General features: G+C 39.9%; 1 protein-coding gene across 1 annotated transcript in view; it reads right to left on the bottom strand.

Annotated features, from left to right (window-relative positions):
* PPM1E (protein phosphatase, Mg2+/Mn2+ dependent 1E) overlaps positions 1 to 20,937 on the bottom strand; it is a 110,218-nt gene extending 89,281 nt beyond the window's left edge. Inside the window, exon 1 of the mRNA XM_073315508.1 lies at positions 20,570 to 20,937. Coding sequence (XP_073171609.1) covers positions 20,570 to 20,853 — 284 coding nt within the window. The 5' untranslated portion in view covers positions 20,854 to 20,937. The remainder of the gene's footprint in view (positions 1 to 20,569) is intronic.
* Between the last annotated feature and the right edge of the window lie 5 nt (positions 20,938 to 20,942).

Below are 20,942 nucleotides of genomic sequence, written 5' to 3'. Positions count from 1 at the left end.
ATACTTAATTGTGATAAATAACGCTTGAATCAAAGAAGAGGTTATAAATTGGTTAGTCTCTAAGGTGCCACAAGTACTCCTTTTCTTTTTGCGAATACAGACTAACACGGCTGCTACTCTGAAACCTGTCATCTGGTGTAGTAACTAGAGTTCTGAGACATATGTCCCTATGAGCACTCCACATCAGATACACATGCGCCTTATGCACCTTTGATCTGAGATTTTCCGTAGCAGTGCCTGTTCACCCCACACACACATTCCAGACATCCTCTTGCTCTGTACCAAGGATATATAGAGCTGCATGGGCAAACTGCACAGAGGGTATGTCTACACGACGAAATTAGGTCGAATTTATAGAAGTCAGTTTTTTAGAAATTGGTTTTATATATTCAAGTGTGTCCCCCCCCACAGAAAATGTTCTAAGTGCATTAACTTGGCACAGTGCTTCCACAGTACCGAGGCTAGAGTCGACTTCCGGAGCATTGCCCTGTGAGTAGCTATCCCACAGTTCCCGCAGTCTTCGCTGCCCATTGGAATTCTGGTTTGAGATCCCAATGCCTGATGGGGCTAAAACATTGTAGCGGGTGGTTCTGGGTACATATCGTCAGGCCCCTGTTCCCTCCCTCCCTCCCTCCGTGAAAGCAAGGATACTGGGTGAGGAGGCAACGTCAGCGCGGTCACGTGAGTGATCAGGACATGGACACAGATTTCTCTGAAAGCATGGGCCCTGCCAATGCATGCATCATGGTGCTAATGTGGCAGGTTCATGCTGTGGACCGCCGATTCTGGGCTCGGGAAACAAGCACAGACTGGTGGGACCGCATAGTGTTGCAGGCCTGGGACGATTCCCAGTGGCTGCGAAACTTTCGCATGCGTAAGGGCACTTTCATGGAACTTTGTGACTTGCTTTCCCCTGCCCTGAAGCGCATGAATACCAAGATGAGAGCAGCCCTCACAGTTGAGAAGCGAGTGGCGATAGCCCTGTGGAAGCTTGCAACGCCAGACAGCTACCGGTCAGTCGGGAATCAATTTGGAGTGGGCAAATCTACTGTGGGGGCTGATGTGATGCAAGTAGCCCACGCAATCAAAGATCTGCTGATATCAAGGGTAGTGATTTTGGGAAATGTGCAGGTCATAGTGGATGGCTTTGCTGCAATGGGATTCCCTAACTGTGGTGGGGCCATAGACGGAACCCATATCCCTATCTTGGCACTGGAGCACCAAGCCGCCGAGTACATAAACCGCAAGGGGTACTTTTCAATGGTGCTGCAAGCTCTGGTGGATCACAAGGGACGTCAACATCAACAACATCAACGTGGGATGGCCAGGAAAGGTACATGACGCTCGCATCTTCAGGAACTCTGGTCTGTTTCAAAAGCTGCAGGAAGGGACTTTATTCCCAGACCAGAAAATAACTGTTGGGGATGTTGAAATGTCTATAGTTATCCTTGGGGACCCAGCCTACCCCTTAATGCCATGGCTCATGAAGCCGTACAGGCAGCCTGGACAGTAGTCAGGAGCTGTTCAACTACAGGCTGAGCAAGTGCAGAATGGTGGTAGAATGTGCATTTGGACGTTTAAAAGCATGCTGGTGCAGTTTACTGACTCGCTTAGACCTCAGCGAAACCAATATTCCCACTGTTATTACTGCTTGCTATGTGCTCCATAATATCTGTGAGAGTAAGGGGGAGGCATTTATGGCGGGGTGGGAGGTTGAGGCAAATCGCCTGGCTGCTGGTTACGCGCAGCCAGACACCAGGGCGGTTAGAAGAGCACAGGAGGGCGCGGTACGCATCAGAGAAGCTTTGAAAATCAGTTTCATGACTGGCCAGGCTACGGTGTGAAAGTTCTGTTTGTTTCTCCTTGATGAAACCCCCTACCCCTTGGTTCATTCTACTCCCCTGTAAGCTAACCGCCCTCCCCTCCTCCCTTTGATCACCGCTTGCAGAGGCAGTAAAGTCATTGTTGCTTCACATTCATGCATTCTTTATTAATTCATCACACAAATAGGGGGATGACTACCAAGGTAGCCCAGGAGGGGTGGTGGAGGAGAGAAGCACCAGGAGGGGTGGTGTAGGAGGAAAGGACAAGGCCACACAGCACTTTAAAAGTTTAAAACTTATTGAATGCCAGCCTTCTGTTGCTTGGGCAATCGTTCTTGGGCGTCTGGGTGAGGAGGATATGGAACTTGGGGAGGAGGGCAGTTGGTTACACAGGGACTGTAGCGGTAGGCTTGCCTCAGCTCCTTAAGTTTCATGTGGCACTGCTTCGTGTCCCTGTTATGGCCTCTGTCCTTCATGCCCTGGGAGATTTTGACAAAGGTTTTGGCATTTCGAAAACTGGAACAGAGTTCTGATAGCATGGATTCCTCTCCCCATACAGCGATCAGATCCCATACCTCCCTTTCAGTCCATGCTGGAGCTCTTTTGTGATTCTGGGACTCCATCATGGTCACCTCTGCTGATGAGCTCTGCATGGTCACCTGCAGCTTGCCACGCTGGCCAAACAGGAAATGAGATTCAAAAGTTCACGGTTCTTTTCCTGTCTACCTGGCCAGTGCATCTGAGTTGAGAGTGCTGTCCAGAGCGGTCACAATGGAGCACTCTGGGATAGCTCCCGGAGGCCAATACCGTCGAATTGTGTCCACAGTACCCCAAATTTGACCCGGCAAGGCCGATTTAAGTGCTAATCCACTTGTCAGGGGTGGAGTAAGGAAATCGATTTTAAGAGCCCTTTAAGTCGAAATAAAGGGCTTCATCGTGTTGATGGGTGCAGGTTTACATCGATTTAACGCTGCTAAATTTTACCTCAACTCCTAGTGTAGACCAGGGCTAAGTTCCTTCTCTACCCCAAAGTCCTGTGAGATTAAATTCTAAAGCAGAGGGGAAGTAGGTCAAGGGCTACAAGGGTCAAGGGTAACAAAGGTGACTCACAGTCTTGGGCATCAACCACTTTTAAGTGAAGCCTGTCAAACCTGGCTTTACTTAACAGAAATCTACACAGAAATTCTGGCCTCACTGAAGTCAGTGGGAGTTTTGCCACTGACTTCAGTGGGGCCAAGATTTGTTTGTCATCAGCTTTCATGATTTTGTCATGAGTCTAGCAATATTTGCTGTTTTACTTAGAGCCCCTTTCCTGGAGACAAGTGACTACCTGAAATTCTCTGTTTTCATTTAAAGAAAGTAAGGTTCTAGTTCACATCGTTGAGGAGTAAAGCTTGAAAATGTGATCACAGTACACCCTGCTGGCTCAAAAACTAGAAGACCAATAAGAAGAACCCAGAGTTTGTTGTATTTTTAAAAACTGCATAATTCTAAGTCAATCTCATGATTTCTGGGGGGCTGACACGGTTTTTTACATTCAAGGCTGGCAATACGACTTTACTTTTTATTCTACATATTTCTCTCCAAAGTTTTCCCTCCCTCTGAAAATTATGTAATAGCAAAGTCATAAGAGACCCACAAACCAAACAAGGCTACCAATTCTGGATTTTTAGTTTTGGACTACAGCACAAAGTTACTACATAAGTATTTATATTTCACAGCAAAAGTTATTTCTGTAATGCAAAATCTCAAAGCAAATTGCCACTATAAAGACATTAACACTTTGCTTATCTGTTACTGAAACGTCACATAACCTGAGTAGTAAAATTATTAAAAGACTATTAAAAAACCAACCAAACAAAATTTACCTGAGTTGCCATTTGAATTCTATTCCTGCACATCTATTATCCTTACCAGGACTTTAGTAAAATCTGCTAATTTCTTTCTGTCTTCCCACAAAACAGAAATGAATTTGACTGTTCCTAGTTTCTTAATCAGTTCTTCAATCATTAGCCAAAACATTCATTATCACGAAGTCAACATAAACACTCAGCTTTTCATCTGTTGGGAATTACTATTCATGTCTTGATATTCTAAACCTTCTCTATTTCTAATTTGCCTGGGGTCTCATCTTTTACCACCTTTCTCCATTTCCTCAGGATTCAGTAAGATCTTTAAACAAGGGAGTAAATGACCCTGTACTAGTTATCTGATAAGTAAGTTTCTCTAACTATACAGCTGTTTAAACTGATGTTGATGCATTTTCTTCCTCAATGTGTCTTTTGGATATTTTCTTAAGTCATTCTTTATTTGATGTTAAATTTACTCAGGCCTGCTGCCCTGTTTTATGCACTTGGCCTGCCTTATTCACAGAACAGAAAAGTAAAGCCAGCTATTCTGCTTCCTCCAGTGGCAATGAATGGCAATGAATTAATGTACTGCTGCAGCCCAAGAGTTTGAGTCACAGAACATGCTAGTTTATTCCCTGACTGGCAAATAGCACATTTACATATAATATTAAATTTCTAGATCCTGCATTCCTTAGTCACACAAAACTATGGCTTTGGTTGGGTGTGCAAAGAATGCAGAACACATCCATATGTGGCCTTCTCTACATTAGCATTTTTCTTAAACTTACCCAGAGCTGTAGTTATGCTGGTGGTGGCAATAATGGGAGAGCTAATTTAGACAGACCTCTGCAATTACTGTTTCATCACGTTGCCTATATCAGCTCTAAATCATATTACATGATATAGCGATTAAAACACTAACAGCCGCCATACATTAGTGTTTTCGTTGGTGGAGCTGTGGGAAATTTAAAGAAAAATAAGTGTTGATTCAACTTGTGAGTTATACTCCAGTTACATACTTTAGTAGTCAGTTTAGGTAGGTATATTTTCCTAAGAACGAAATGAAGATACTGTTTCTGGTAAAACAACATGTCCTACTGTTTTGCTATCCTTTCCTGACTTCTTGACTATCTTCATGAGAACAATTTTACAGTTCTAAAGAACTATATTTCCCTAACAGCTTCCTCGTGGCTAATCAGTTCCTCAATTCTAGACCTTTCCATGCTTAAATTCTCACATACTGCAAGACCCTGACTTGAACTACAAAACACATCATGAAACCATCAGGATAACTCACACACATATTGTTTTATCTGTGCTACTGGGTACATGTATTTACATGTACATATACTTCTAATTATTATTTCCCATAAGTGATCTTATTGTTAATTACCTAATTTTAACAAACTTGGTTTCCATCCTCTTCAGCCTATAAAAATGCAGATTCGTATTCCCATTTTAATAGGAACCTTTCAGAAAACAGGTTTCATTCTGCACAACCAGATAACTGATTTAGCCCCTTTTAGACGATGTCTTCTCCATGTGCTATCTGGTCATGGACATGACAAAATGACATTGCTCATGTGTACACCACTGACAGGCTTTGTGTTTGCTCTTATTGCTGGCAAGGCATTTGGGACATACTGTTCACGCTATTTGTGCCAGAGGGTAATCTGTCAAAGCTGTTGCTCTCCTCCAAGTCTAAGGACTGTGTACTTTGACTGAGGCCTATACGTGTTCTAAAACAGTGGTTCTCAATCAGGGGTACGTGTAGCCCTGGGGGTACTCAGAGGTCTTCCAGGGGGTACATCAACTAATCTAGATATTTCCCTAATTTTACAACAGGCTACATAAAAAGCACTAGCAAAGTCAGTACAAACTAAAATTTCATACAATGATTTGTTTATACTGCTCTATGTACTATACTCTAAAATGTAAGTACAATATTTATATTCCAATTGATTTTTTATAATTTTATAGTAAAGATAAGAAAATAAGTAATTTTTCAGTAATAGTCTGCTGTGATCCTTTTGTATTTTTATGTCTGATTTTGTAAGCAGTTTTTAAGTGAGGTGAAAGTTGTGGGTACACAAGACAAATCAGATTTCTGAAAGGGGCAGAGTAGTCTGGAAAGGTTGAGAGTCACTGTTCTAAAAGAATCTGAATGAACAGTTCTAAATTATGTGTTACAATAATCTACTGAAGATCTTGATTTCTGGTTTAATCAATCTGTTGAAAAGTCCTTCCAGAAAGCATTCAACAACTCTTGATTTTGGTTACCTGGGCAGTGCAGCAGGCAAAAACTTTTCCCAGTGGGAAACAAAAGAACACATTTGTAGGGTAGGAAAAAAGAATGATGGTTGTAATCTGTTTCTCATCGTTCCCCAGTAGCTTGCAGTGCAGCATAAAGAGCCCCTCTGAAGACAGCCCTGACAGTGGTTAGAGTGCATCAATAGGGGGATAAGAGGGATAGGGAAATATCAGAGCCACATGTGACCCAAAAGTAATATGGTGATGGGGAAACCCAGCGATCTTGCCTCAGCCTAGTAACAGGCCAAAGAAATAGAAGCTAAAGTAGGACAGAACCAACATCTGATGCCTGGACTGAGTGGAGGGAGCCTACTATGAAAGAATTAGAAAAGGTTAGCTTCCAGAAGTCTCTACACATTTCCTATGTCCATTATACTGTCAGGCAGGCAACCACTCCATGAAGGCAGTAGGGAAGGAAAACAGGCAATCTCCTTTTTGGGGCTCTGTGGAACTTAAAGGTTTGGAACCTCTACCATTTATTGGTACTTTGGGGATTTTACTATATTTGTGAACACTATGGGTACCATATGTTTATCTAGAGTTGTGGCATTAGCCTATTCTTTCGTCCCCTTTCTACTTTTTTAATCCTAACTCTTCTTGGTAGCTTATTTTTATATTTAAAAACAGTGGCTTTGAATGCTGAGCACTGCTTCCTTAATGCATTCATCTTCCTTTCTGTGCATCCTCAACAGATGTTTTCTGTGATATCTACCTCTGAAAGGAATTTGCTTGATTTTTAAACAAACTGTCCAATTTTAAACTTTGGTAGGCAAAGCCAAACTCTTAAGTTTAGGGAATCCTAGTGGCTGATTTATTTCCAAATGCATTTGTCAAACTTCAAGTTAGAGATTATACTGAATATATAACAGAAACAAGGAGCAGCACTATCCCGTGCATAATTTCAAGTGCACAATGGAGTAAATATTTAGTTACAAAAAGTACACATTCTAGGAAGGGGATATGAACTGAGGGAGAGGTGTTGTTTTTTTTTTTTAAACAGAATTGTTGCTACCAGTGCCCCATATTCCAGCCTGCCTCCTCTGGCAAGGAAAAATAGGTTTATTCCTGGAAAAAACAACAACATTTGTCACCTGCATGTTCTGAACTCTGTATTCCATTCTGAAGGAGTACCACATTTTTAAAACAGTGTACAAATTTTGTGATGAAGGGGTTGTTAGATCAAGCCTTCAGGTCCACAAATAAATAAAAAAGGCTACACAAGCTGTTGCTTGCGCCCAAATCTATGTATGCACTGGTATATCATCTCCAAAGTAACTGCAGTATTTTAAATACTGGAGTTTCTAGGTGTCAGGTGACACTGCTTTTCATTTCACTGGGTGCTTTTTTGACTAATGTATGCTTGACTTCCCATTATTTTCCAAGGTCATAAATAAAAGGATGACACAAAGAGAAAAGGATTTTTTTTAAAAACCTAAATAAAACACACAAAATATATGCTCAGCACTTAAAGTATTTGCAGGAAAGAGATCCAACAATTGTAAGCGTCAGGCTTTATGAATAAAACCACAGAACTGAAAAAAATATATAAATATTTAACTTTTCCCCTGGCAAATTTTGCTACTTAAGGGCTTTTTGCAAATGTGTGCTCCAGATTTAATTTCTTGTGCCATTATGTAGTAAATAGGATGACACCATCTTCAGAACTTTTGAATTACTAAACAGAATAGAATTTGAAATGGAAATGTTGTAAGTAAGGGAAAGATCAGAGCTTGGAATCCAAAACAAAAAAATAAAAAAAAGACTCTAAAGTCAAGGTAAGGGATGAATTTAATATCTTCTCTATAACATATCTTCAGCTATGAGCACATTCATAACTACTAACATGCCGTCCAGTGCCACAGCAGCAGTGTAGAGGTGGGAACTACAGTAGAACCTCAGAGTTACAAACACCAGAGTTAAAAACTCTGGTCAACCACACACCTCCTTTGGAACCAGAAATACACAATCAGGCTGCAGGAGAGACATACACACACACACAAAATATATATATAAACAAATACAGTACAGTACTGTTAAACGTAAACTACTAAAAAAGTAAAGAGAAAGCAGCATTTTTCTTCTGCATAGTAAAGTTTCAAAGCTGTATTAAGTCAATGTTCAGTTGTAAACTTTTGAAAGAACAACCATATTTTGTTCAGCGTTACGAACATTTCAGAGTTACAAACAACCTCCATTCCCGAGATTCTCATAACTCTGAGGTTCTACTGTATGTTGCTTCATCAGTTTTCTGAAGATATTAATTTAAAGTTATAGTTTCAAATACAAAACCAGGTCTAAAATAAAATCTGTACAAAAACTTACATACTGAGTTTCAGAGAAACAAGGTGGAGAGAGACCAGAAGACCACCTCTGCATAGCAAAAGCTTGTAGCATCCACCAGATGTTGCTCCGATAAAAGATATTACCTCACTTACCTTGTGTCTCTCAGATCCTGAAACCAACAAGGCAACAAAAATATTGAAAGGATATTGAGTCTGCTCATTTTGATTATTAATAAGAAAACATTTAACAGATAAATCAGACAATAATTAAAATAAATGAATTCTGTGCTAAATTTTAAATAATATTTAGGTCACATGCAAAAAAACAAATCAGAAACGTGTTTTGTGTTTATGCATACTACTATATAATGCTGGTATCCCATCATGTAGAAAGTGTCTTTTAATTCCTTATTTGGACTCCTCCCCTCCCCCACAACACAGAGGTGGGTTGGAAAGTATTTTAGGACATTCAATAATCCTTTAGAGATCAATACCTAATCCAGAGAAAACAGTTTTCTCTCTAATCCCAGGAGATAGATTTAGAACTCAATTTGTTCTTTGCTCTCTGTTTTCTATTTCTGTTTACTAAAAAAGGCAACATATGTCAGCACAGCTATCAGTGTGGAATGCCTGTTTTACAGAATTTAAGATTAAATGCATGTGATCTGAAATGACTTCATTTTACAGTTCATACCAATATCCAAAATTGTTATTCTAAAACTAACATACAATTAATTAACAAGATATTAAATATTTTAAGTGATCATTTGGGTCATTTGTAATCAGTGAAATTGAAGAAAGGTTAACACCAATCAGAAAAGCTTAAACCATTTCAAGTTTATTCTCCAATGAACAATGCACCAGGGAAGAGGATCAGATTAGTAAATGCAGGTTCACTTCTCCTTTTCAGCTAACAGCCCGGGGTATACTCTGGGCCAAATTCTCTGTCTCTGTCTGAGGGGTTGGAGCAAATGTGGTTGTATCGCAGAGCTTGGCTGTAGACGATGGATCGTGTGGTGTGGAATTGAGGAATTCCACCATGATTTCAACAATTTCCATCCCACCATCAACCTCAGCCTGGTCCAGTCCACACAAGAGATCCACTTCCTGGACACTACAGTGCTAATAAACAATGGTCACATAACCACCACCCTATACCGGAAACCTACTGACCGCTATTCCTACCTATATGCCTCCAGCTTTCACCCTGACCACACCACACGATCCATCGTCTACAGCCAAGCTCTGCGATACAACCGCATTTGCTCCAACCCCTCAGACAGAGACAAACACCTACAAGATCTCTATCAAGCATTCTTACAACTACAATGCCCACCTGCAGAAGTGAAGAAACAGATTGATAGAGCCAGAAGAGTTCCCAGAAGTCACCTACTACAGGACAGGCCTAACAAAGAAAATAACAGAACGCCACTAGCCGTCACCTTCAGCCCCCAACTAAAACCCCTCCAATGCATTATTAAGGATCTACAACCTATCCTGAAGGATGACCCAACACTCTCACAAATCTTGGGAGACAGGCCAGTCCTTGACTACAGACAGCCCCTCAACCTGAAGCAAATACTCACCAACAACCACATACCACACAACAGAACCACTAATCCAGGAACCTATCCTTGCAACAAAGTCCGTTGCCAACTGTGTCCACATATCTATTCAGGGGACACCATCAAAGGGCCTAATAACATCAGCCACACTATCAGAGGCTCGTTCACCTGCACATCCACCAATGTGATATATGCCATCATGTGCCAGCAATGCCCATCTGCCATGTACATTGGTCAAACTGGACAGTCTCTACGTAAAAGAATAAATGGACACAAATCAGATGTCAAGAATTATAACATTCATAAACCAGTCGGAGAACACTTCAATCTCTCTGGTCACGCAATCACAGACATGAAGGTCGCTATCTTACAACAAAAAAACTTCAAATCCAGACTCCAGCGAGAAACTGCTGAATTGGAATTCATTTGCAAATTGGATACTATTAATTTAGGCTTAAATAGAGACTGGGAGTGGCTAAGTCATTATGCAAGGTAGCCTATTTCCCCTTGTTTTTTCTCTCCCCCCCCCCCCCGACGTTCTGGTTAAACTTGGATTTATGCTGGAAATGACCCACCTTGATTATCATGCACATTGTAGGGAGAGTGGTCGCTTTGGATAAGCTATTACCAGCAGGAGAGTGAGTTTTTGTGTGTGTGTTTTTTTGAAAAAAGGGGGTCGGGGTGGGGGTGAGAAAACCTGGATTTGTGCTGGAAATGGCCCACCTTGATTATCATACACATTGTGAGGAGAGTGGTCACTTTGGGTAAGCTATTACCAGCAGGAGAGTGAGTTTGTGTGTGTGGTTTTTGGAGGGGGGCGGGGGGGTGAGAAAACCTGGATTTGTGCTGGAAATGGCCCACCTTGATTATCACACACATTTTAAAGAGAGTGGTCACTTTGGATGGGCTATTACCAGCAGGAGAGTAAGTTTGTGTGGGGGAGGAGGGTGGAGGGTGAGAAAACCTGGATTTGTGCTGGAAATGGCCCAACTTGATGATCACTTTAGATAAGCTATTACCAGCAGGAGAGTGGGGTGGGAGTCGGTATTGTTTCATGGTCTCTGTGTATATAATGTCTTCTGCAGTTTCCACAGTATGCATCCAACGAAGTGAGCTGTAGCTCACGAAAGCTCATGCTCAAATAAATTGGTTAGTCTCTAAGGTGCCACAAGTACTCCTTTTCTTTTTAGTTTAATAAAATATTTAGCTGAACTGTTCAGGAAAGTGGGATGGGACAACTCAAGTGAAAAATCCACTACTCCATAAATAGAAGCCATATCTACTCAGAATATACCAGTATTTCTCTATCAATATTTAGATACGTAGAACTCTCAACTCCTCTACTTTGCTCAATGTACAGGATGTATTATAATTCTTAGATATCTCATGCTCAAGAGAAGAAAGTAACAGTAGTACAAAGATTACTTATATTGTAAGCTCTTTGGGGGTGGAATCATGTTTTGGCATATATTCATTCAGTTGCAAGCCCAATGAAGCCCTGATCCCTGATTAGGGCCCTTAGGGACTACTGCAATAAGAAAACAAAAGGTTAACAGTAGCTATAGTTCAATAATAATATTTAATATTCTGATGATATACTGTGCTTCCTATGCACAGGATTTGGGTTTGAACTTTTACTTCTTAGACAGAGAGAAACAATGTGCTCATCATTCCTGCTTCCATTAAGGACAATGACAATATTTCTAAAGATTTCAGTGGGAGAGAATTGAATAAAAAGTTTGGAATTAGGAAAGTTACATAAAATTTGTTGCATTTCCAAATCATTTTGAATGGAACGAACATCAGTTCCTACTTTCTCCCTAATTTTCAGGTCACCTAAAAGATTTTTTAAATTTCTCTTTTTTAAAAAAAAGAAAATGAGAATTAAAGTATTTTAATGAGGTTGTATTAACATTATTATCCAATTATAAAACTGTAAGGACTAAAGATCTTCAATTCCAAACCAATGAGTAATGTAACAAGAACTTCTTCCATGCCAATATGATACACTTGGACAGGTTAATTATAGTCTCCTACTACTTCCTCTGTAGGGAATTGGGAATAAGAAAAGTGTAACTATTAATTAAATACCAGACTAGATCAGTTTCTGGCCATTTATCCCTTCAGGTTGGGGCCGTAGGGGAAGAAAATCCATCCTGGAGAGAAACACTTATAAAGCATACTGTACAATATTCATAAAACTATAGTTAAGGGTCACCTGCCACTCTCTTTTTTAAGGGGTTGATTTGTACCTCCGTAAGAAACTCTTAGCCTGAGGGGACAGCAGAGCCCTAGAGTTTGGCTAAGGAATTAAGATGCCAACTCTTATTCTGATATGTTGCTTTTCTTTTTAGTTAACACATCACTTTGGAAATACAGAGCCTATACAAGCTGGTGTTCTCAAAGGAGATGAAGAGTTCCAATTCTTTACTGTAAATTACACAGCAAGAGAAGTTGAACTTGCATTAAATTTGAAGTAATGAATTTATTGGATTGCTCCTTAAAGGAAAAAGGCCAACAAAAATACAGTAAAGATTTTGCTATATGGGGTCTGGATCTTAATATTCCTAATTTTATTTGTGGAGGGCTGACCACTAATGTATCCAATCTATAGCACACTTCTCTTCCTATAATAAAATCTGCTAAAAAAAGACAAGTATAAGTGCTTCCCAATTCAGACTTGCGTAGACTCAAGCAAGCTTTTCTTATGATCAGAGGGTAACCACAAAGTTTACCAGCCAGCTTTTCAATCCTGCTGGATCACTGGATATCTAGAAGCTTTCCATGCAAATTTCAGGACTGATGGGCAGTGCCAGAGCTTGAAAACCTTGGGTTGTTCAGTCATTAGTTGCCTGCAGCTATGTTTTCCATTCAGTAGAAACATGAACAGAGCTAATACCAAAATCTAGTTAACTTCTTCAATTTCAGTATTAATTATTGAAGTACCCAAGGGCAGCTATTTTCCTTGCCATTTCTAATTTATGATTCTGGTGTTTACTTCTCTACAAAATGCCTTATTAGAACCAGGTGTAATTTTTTCTTCCTAGCGAAGTAAAAAAGGCACAACTGAAATATTTTTGTACAATTAGCTTGCAATCTGCATTCATGTTATAGGATCACTGAATATCTTGTAATGTTAAAGCCACTAAAATATCTGGATAGTAATATTTCAGTTAAACAACAAGAGGCAGACTATTACATTATAGTTTATGACAACAATCAGGTATATTTTAGTAATGTGTCATGGATTACTAACTTGTAAGCAGACATGTACCTTATACTGTCCTGGGACACGTTATTTTTATAACCTCTCACATTACATAATCATGATAGTATTGCATAAGACAGTCTGTAACATGGCTCAAAGAGCTTCAGATGTTTTAGAACCCTAATTCCATATCATCCAATTTTTAACATTTTTTTCTGGACAACTACAATATCACAAAGGAGAAAAACACAAAGTAAAACACAGAGGAAAAAGTGACCTACAAAAGCAAGGATAATTTCTCAGTGACATTGGCAATACAATTTTCCTACATACTACAGCCACTTTTGCTTTTAGTGCAATCATGTGAGCAGTTTGGCAGAAAAACAGTAAGAAGACACGCACACTCAGAACAGACAGTCATTACAATACTTATTAAAAGCGCTCTGGAGGTTTAGCTGGAGGGTCAAGAAAAAATCACCTAAAATCCCTCCTCAGAATTACAACTGAATGGTCTATTACTTCTATGCATATGTGGGGAAGTACCTGCAGAACTGAAGAGGGCAAATATAATCAGGACTTTTAAAGTAAAAATATTCTGGGCAAACAAGTGTTTTATGCACAAAGCTGGAAACACAAATCCTTTGGAGGAGTTATTTCTAATTAACAGTAATAGTAATTAGTAATAATACAATGCACTTTTATTGAGCTTCTCTGGTGAAAGGCTCTAAATTCTTAAATTAATCCTCATAACTTCCATAAGAAAAGGGCTATCTAAATAAACAATTCATTCACTAGTGGTTTGATATGAAGTATCTGTTTTTAACAGTACAGAAAAACACTACACAGCAGTTCAAGACAGGAAGTGTACTATATCTAAGTGAAACTACAGGGTAAATTTAGGTAGGAAGAATACAATTACTTGGGATTTGGCCTGGACATCTGAGTTAAAAATGCCAAACTTATAAAATCTTGCTAAGGAATCTTTAAAGACCACAAGGAATAAGGCTCAGTCTTCCTTCATTCAAAAGACAGAGTCCAAAGAAGTATTATTTTTGAGGCAACGAGAGCACTCAGTTGGCTGAAGATTTTTAGGTGGTTTATAATTATATATGACAAAGGGTGACTGATAAGCTACAGGATACATCCACACACATTACCTCTTAGTAACTCCTCTTAGTTAATGATATTCATGTGAGACTTCAAAGGAGAATATATTGCTTGCTATAGGCTTGATTCTTCTGTCAGTACACATTCAAAATCCCATTAACTTCAATGGGAGTAACAAGAGTTAGACACCTACCAGATACTTCATATCATGATTCTTCCATCACAAGATGCATAAGGTTCACTCCCTAGGTTTGCTGTATTATCAGAAGCCTTCAGTAGAGTAATTGGCTTATAATCAATTTGTGACCATGCTCTGTTTTTTATGGGTGATATTATCAAAAGCACCCGAGTCCCTTGAGAGTAAACAGGACTTCTGCTCCTAAATCACTTTTAGAACTTTTGAAAATCCCATCCCATATCACTAAGTCCTTACAAAATGGAAGTTTATCTTTCCAATACTTAACTCACTTTGAGCTGATGTTCCTTTTTGTTAAAATATATCTAATTTTGATTAAATTAGAACAAGTCTTCTTATAAAAAAACTCACATTTTTATAAAAAGGAAAGAGGGAAGGTTTGATCTGGAGATATTTTGGTAGCAACCCCTAGAAAATATCTCATTTTACAGGGCAAACCCCCTCCCCGCGTACAAATTTAAGGAATGTGGACATTTGGGGTTTTAATGAGGAAACTCAGCCCAAATTTCAAGATCAAAGAAATACAATACTGTACCCTCTGTGTCATATGGCCATCAGAAGGATATTCTGTGTTGTATCTCCCTGTATGAAAATGTTTTGACACAGATATACCAAAACTACTGAGGCTGCAATCGCTAATATTGCCTAAATGTTAAGCAGAAATCTTCCTAACCTCCTTTTGAAAAAGTAAACATAACTTTCTACAATCCTTATATCCATGCTTCATTAGCTCTGTTTTGAAAATTATAATCATCACTGTAAATACAACCTATTTGCAAATAATAATAATTTTCAAAATAAATTAATAAATTGTGTCCATTTCTAAAAGGTTGTGGGAAACCACAACACTTACTGTCAAACCTAAGGACAAAGTTTCATTAGGAGATTAAATTAACCTCTCATAAAAGAGAAGCAGCAGTTCTCAATTAATGAGAACACTGAAGTTTCAGTTTCCTCCCAGTTCTTCTGTCTGAGACATTGTGATTTCGCTCCAAGAAAGAGCAGAAGTTCTGGTATTAAAATCATGTAGATCTCAGGGTATCCCGTAGAGGCCAAAGGTATGTGCATGAGGTCCTAGTCCCCCACACCAGCTCAGGGGCCTCACTGTTGCTTCCCCATGACTCCCTGTCACTGTTCCAAATCCAACCATTCTGACAGGGTTTTTCTTGGCAGCTGCTGTCCCCCACAACTCTCCTTAAAAGTCCATTCCTGAGCCTGAAAGGGGCTCTAATCAAGAGTCGATACAGCCACAAACCTCCGGTGTTTCACACTCATCCAACAGTGCAGTAAACTGAGGGAAGTTAAGTAACAACCAAGGTTATAAAGTAAATTGGTGGCAGAGCTGGAAACAGAATCCAAAATGGTGTTGACACTCAGTCTCTCATTCTGCAATCAATAGACAATTCACAACACAGACGTAATTGATATCCACCGAATCCATTTACTGTCAGCACATGCCAACATCATCATCATTTCTATTCTAAAACCAGGCAAAGGATTCAACAAACCACACCTTAAAAAAAAGGAACAGTGTTCCTTTTGTGTCATTCTTTTTGTTGAACAAGATGGGTAACTACTATAGTTGTATTTCCTACTACATTACCTGTATTCAAACACTTTATTGCAAATGCGTGGAGGCTTTTTATACCATCAATAGAACCTATAGTATAGAACAGGAAGCCATAAAACAGAAGAAAATGTCTTAGTGTACCACAAACATCTGAACAACGTGAAATGCTGAAATATCTATAAGCTTGCCATGTAACTATCTAGGATGACTACAATAGATATAAGGATAATAAAATATTGGTTAATATTACATCAGACAGAAAAGAAAACAACATCTGTCCTCTACAGCAAGAGAGATGTACCTTTATTTATGAGGTAAGAGATAGCTGGAGATCACCCCTTCCCATGGGGGTACATTTTCAAAATGGCTGCTTTGAAGTTTATTTTCAAAACAGACAGTTGGATGTAAACTAATATTAAACTATAGAATGTATTTTTCTGTGTACTTAGTAAGACCCAAGATCTTTAAAACTGAAATTTTTAAAATGTCTGTAAAAATGGTCACTGTTTATGCTGTTTGTTTACAGTTCACGTTCACTCAGTCCAACTTGAACAATTAAAAACAGCTAAGTCAAACTGACTTTCTAGTTCTTGGAGTACTAACCTCATGCTGCAATGTCTTGGTTGCAAATATTGCATAATAATATTTACTTTTGGACAAATAAATTGCACTCAATTAAATGTTTCTATTGATCTTAGGTTTTCTAAAACTTTGTTTTTGTCAATCCTAAACTTGGGGTCTAAACTGTCCCAACAACATCCCTTTAATGTTCACTAGCCACATTTATACTTTTATCTTCTGCAAAGGAAAGTAAAGCGATAATGCTTACATGTTTCCCTTTTCAAGTTAGAAATTGCAATGAACGTTCTGTGTACCTCAAAATAACTGTTTGGTCATTGTCAATTTCAAGTTAAATGGGGCCTAAAATTTAGATTTTATAAAAACATGCTTTTACAGAAGTTAAGACTAGATAAATGCTTCTATATTTTTAATTCCAATAAAACCACTGTTTTTTAAACAAATTTAGAAACAGGGCATTACACCATTAAGAACTTGAAAGTGAAACAAAATATAAACAGAAGTGAAAGTGACTACCAAGATTATTATTGTCCAAGTTGAGAGAAATGCAAAAGCACATAGTGACAGGTCAACTGGATTTTTTAAATTCTTTGACTTTGAAAGGCATAACAGCAACATTTGTTCTTTCCAATGACATCATATGACTTTTAAACAGACAACATCTCTTTGTCTGTTAGAAAACCGATCCTTCACTTACTGTTGTTTCTAGTTCCTTATTCAAGAATCAGACTAGTATTTTGTATTTAAAGTTTGACACAGGAAGTTTTAGAAGGGCATGAGATCATTTTCAGAGGCCTGATCCTGGACCACAGAAGTTAATGGGACCTTTGCCATTGACTTCAACGGGCACAGGATCAGGTCCTAGAGTCTGTTTCTCATTTTTCTCTCCTCACCCCACCCCTCTACCCACTTTACAAATATCCATTTATTTGCTTTTATAGTACAAACTTTCTGTTGTTTTAATGATTTGTGCAGGTTTTGACAGGAAATGGCTTTACAAATATGTGTTGTATATTTTAATAAGTAGTATTAAGATAGTGAATGCTAATTTTTTTCCTATACACAACTTATTGTTACATCTAATTTTAACCACTCTTCCTACTAAAAACTTCCAGAAAAGGTCAGACTTAAGGCCTGATCCTGTTCCCACTGAAATCAACTGCACTGTTGCCATTGATTTGAATGAGAGGAGGATTGGGATCTTAAAGTTTATGATTTGTTCCTATGCAGAAACTTTTCAAAATACACATTTTACACAATCAACAAGCAGTTACATAACAGAATATGAAAATGGATGAAGGCTTTCAAAGCCACCATTCCAATGAATGCTTCGAAAGAGTGACTCCTATTAGATTCTCTCCCTCTTGTACCTTATCTTCTACTGCTCAGTTTGATGTGCATCATTCAGAAAGTGAACAGTACACATATAAAGATTACATACATCTAATTTTCCAAATATATGGTGTGTCTAGAAAGAAACTGTGAACTGGAAATTTCAAGGAGAAATGTAAAGGTAAAAAACAGCAGAAAATCAAGAAACAGGAGCTCTTCTGAGGCTGAGCTACATAGTAAGGTAAAATTGCTAGACTTTGTCATCACTGGAGGTATGATCTCATTTCTGAGCCATGCCCTCTCTAATTAAAAAAAGAGCAAAGTAGGATGCTTGAAATAACTGAAAAACAGCTGCTGAATTTTGCACAGTAGTGGGTCTTGACTGCATATTATGCAACCAGTCATTTAACTACTATACAGTTATAGTCACAGAAAATATGCCTTGACAAAATATACTTCCTTGCCAGTGAGACAGCAGTAAAACATCACTTAATTTTTATTTTCACATTCAATTTAAGACCATCATAACCATTTGTGCCTGTGAGTAACTTTACTCAAATGAATATAGCTACTCATCTCCGTAAGCAATTGCAGAATTCAGCCCTTAGCTTGCAAGTGGAAATCATTCGACTTTGGTTTGTTGTTTTATATACATGTGCTTGTTGAAAAGAATCTTTGGGTTTGTTTTTTTTTGCTAAGAAACTAAAAATGTGCCACCTACATCTGAAGACCATTTAGTATTACTTGCCCTTATTTCATATGCCATCATCACTTAAGAAAAAGCTATTTCAGTCATTTTAGTGCTCGATATTTAATGTAAATCATATTTAGCTTGAGTGAACACTTTGAGAAATTGCTTTTTTATTTATTTTAAATGCTGTCTTACATAGCCGAATATACAATAGCTATAAATCTACAGTTATGGTTGCATAATCTAATACAGAAATTCCATTTGCAAAAATTGGAGGTTTAACAATTAAAACTGAGTAAAACCTCTTCAGACAGAGGACTATTGCAATAACATAGTCCCTGTACTCCCTTGGTTTTGAGGCAGATGCTGCCTTCTGCTTCATGAAACAGGTAGCTAGAAAGAGATTTTGCGCTGCCATCACCAGAAACAAAACTACACCTATAAAGCAGTTCATTCTGAAGCCCATAAAGAGATACACAAAGGTGAAAAATGAGCGGAAGACCAGTCCAGGATCGAGAGATCCTTTCAGAATGTTTTTGCTTAAAACTCTTGTCTGCTGAGGCTGAAAAGAGAGACATACAAATTGTGCTATAGAGCCCAATTCTTCAAGCACTGACTTAATGGAGGAATTCAAGTGTAGAGGGGCTTACAGAATTGGGCCCATAATAATTTTGTTAAACTGTGTTTATTTCTACCAAAAGGCAAATAAATCACCTGTTCCTATTTCTCACATCCTATTGAGATTTAATTTTCCTTTTTCCCCCACACACAAGTCTGGCTCTTAAAAAGATATTTCCAAAATGAAGAGAGGACTTTTCACACCCTTTCTATCACATCCTATGAATTTGCTAGTGTACTGAAGGGAATGACTCTCAGGGAGGTAGTTACGAGGTGTGTGAATGGAAGAGCTTTGTCCTTTATGGTCCTCATTCTGCTGTCCCTGTCATCCACAAATGCGGAAGGCAGATCAGAATTTAAGAGAAGCGGATCATGTAGTTGTAAAACTTGCTTTTCTCTCTCTCTCCTTTTGTGTGTGCGCGCAATGGAGTAACACCTTTCATTAAAATTATCAGCTCAATGTCAGACAGCTCCCCAGCGTGCTGTGCATATTTTCACAGGTTCATTTGTCTCCTCCTATAGCATCAGTTTTAAAAAGATTCTTTTTGAAAGAAATACCATTAACAACCATGCCTATTTCAACCCTACAAAGTCAAACACAATACACAGCACTGGTAACTGATCTTTAGGTTTCAGTCCACCGACTTTTTCACACTGAGAATAGGTCCCATGTGCTTTCCCTTTATGGTCTAGTCTTTTACAAAGCACAGATCTGGAAACTGCCTCTGCCCTGCACAGAACACAGTATACAGTAGGTGGCTTTTCTAGCTCTCTGGCTGACAGTACAAATAGCCCCAAGATCAGTAATAGCTTTCTCATGGGGATTTCTCCTGATGTTGCTTGCCTCTTGGTTTGTAAATACATTGCCTCTTTTTTCCCCTTGCATTAGAAACTAACTTCTTGGCAGCTGATTCCACATTTACAAACCTTCTGTTGGGAACATTCAGTTTCAAACCTCAAACAAGACGCCATGGCAGAATCCCTTCCTGCTCTGGCACAGGTTCATAAGATATTATCCCCTTACCCAAGCTGCTCTATAGACTGATGCCCACGGCTTCAACTCGCTCCCTGTCCCAGCATGATGGAAGGAAAGAGACACAAGGAATATGGGGGAGAGACAGGGCAGGAAGAAACCGGCATGGGTCTCTCACTGCTGACCTGTCCTAGGCATCTCAACACCAAAAGTGGCCTGTTCCCAACCCTTTCCCCTGTGGAGCTCTACCACTCACTGCCCTCCCTGGTCCCCCCTTTCCTACTCTCGTTACCCTCAAAAGTGTCCCTTCCACGCCATGCCCACTCTGCCCTGGTCCCGCTGCCCCTTCCAGACCCCACCCGGTCTGCCCAGGTCCCCCTCAGCCCCTGTCCCGTCTGCCCTGCCCCCCCCCGCAACTCCCCCAGGCCCCCTCAGCCCGGTCTGCCCCCCCGGCCCGGCACTCACTACTTGTAGAGCTGCTGCAGGCAGAGGTCCAGGCACTCGCCCTCCACCTCCTCCTCGATGATGTGCTCGGAGAGCGGCCGGGGCAGCGGCGGCAGCGGAGGGGTGGGGGGCTGGGGGTCCGCGGCGTCGCTCTCCTCCGTCTCCCCGGCGGCTGCCCCTTCCCCTTCTGCCCCGGCAGCGGGGGGCGAGGGGGCCGGCTCTGCCCCGAAGGGCCCTCGGAACTCGCCCAGGAAGAGCTCCAGGAAGCGGCGGTAGGTCTTCTCCTCAGAGCCGCCAGCGGCCATCGCTTCGCATTCCCGGCTGCCTGCCGGCGGATCAGCACTGAGCCCGCAGAGAGCTCCCCGCCCGCCGGCCGGCCAGCCTCCCTGCGCGC

The sequence above is a fragment of the Lepidochelys kempii genome, chromosome 17 (assembly GCF_965140265.1).
Source record: "Lepidochelys kempii isolate rLepKem1 chromosome 17, rLepKem1.hap2, whole genome shotgun sequence".
Classification (NCBI taxonomy): domain Eukaryota; kingdom Metazoa; phylum Chordata; order Testudines; family Cheloniidae; genus Lepidochelys; species Lepidochelys kempii.
The sequence above is the reverse complement of the archived record's forward strand: the minus strand, read 5'-3'. Positions and strand labels throughout refer to the sequence as shown.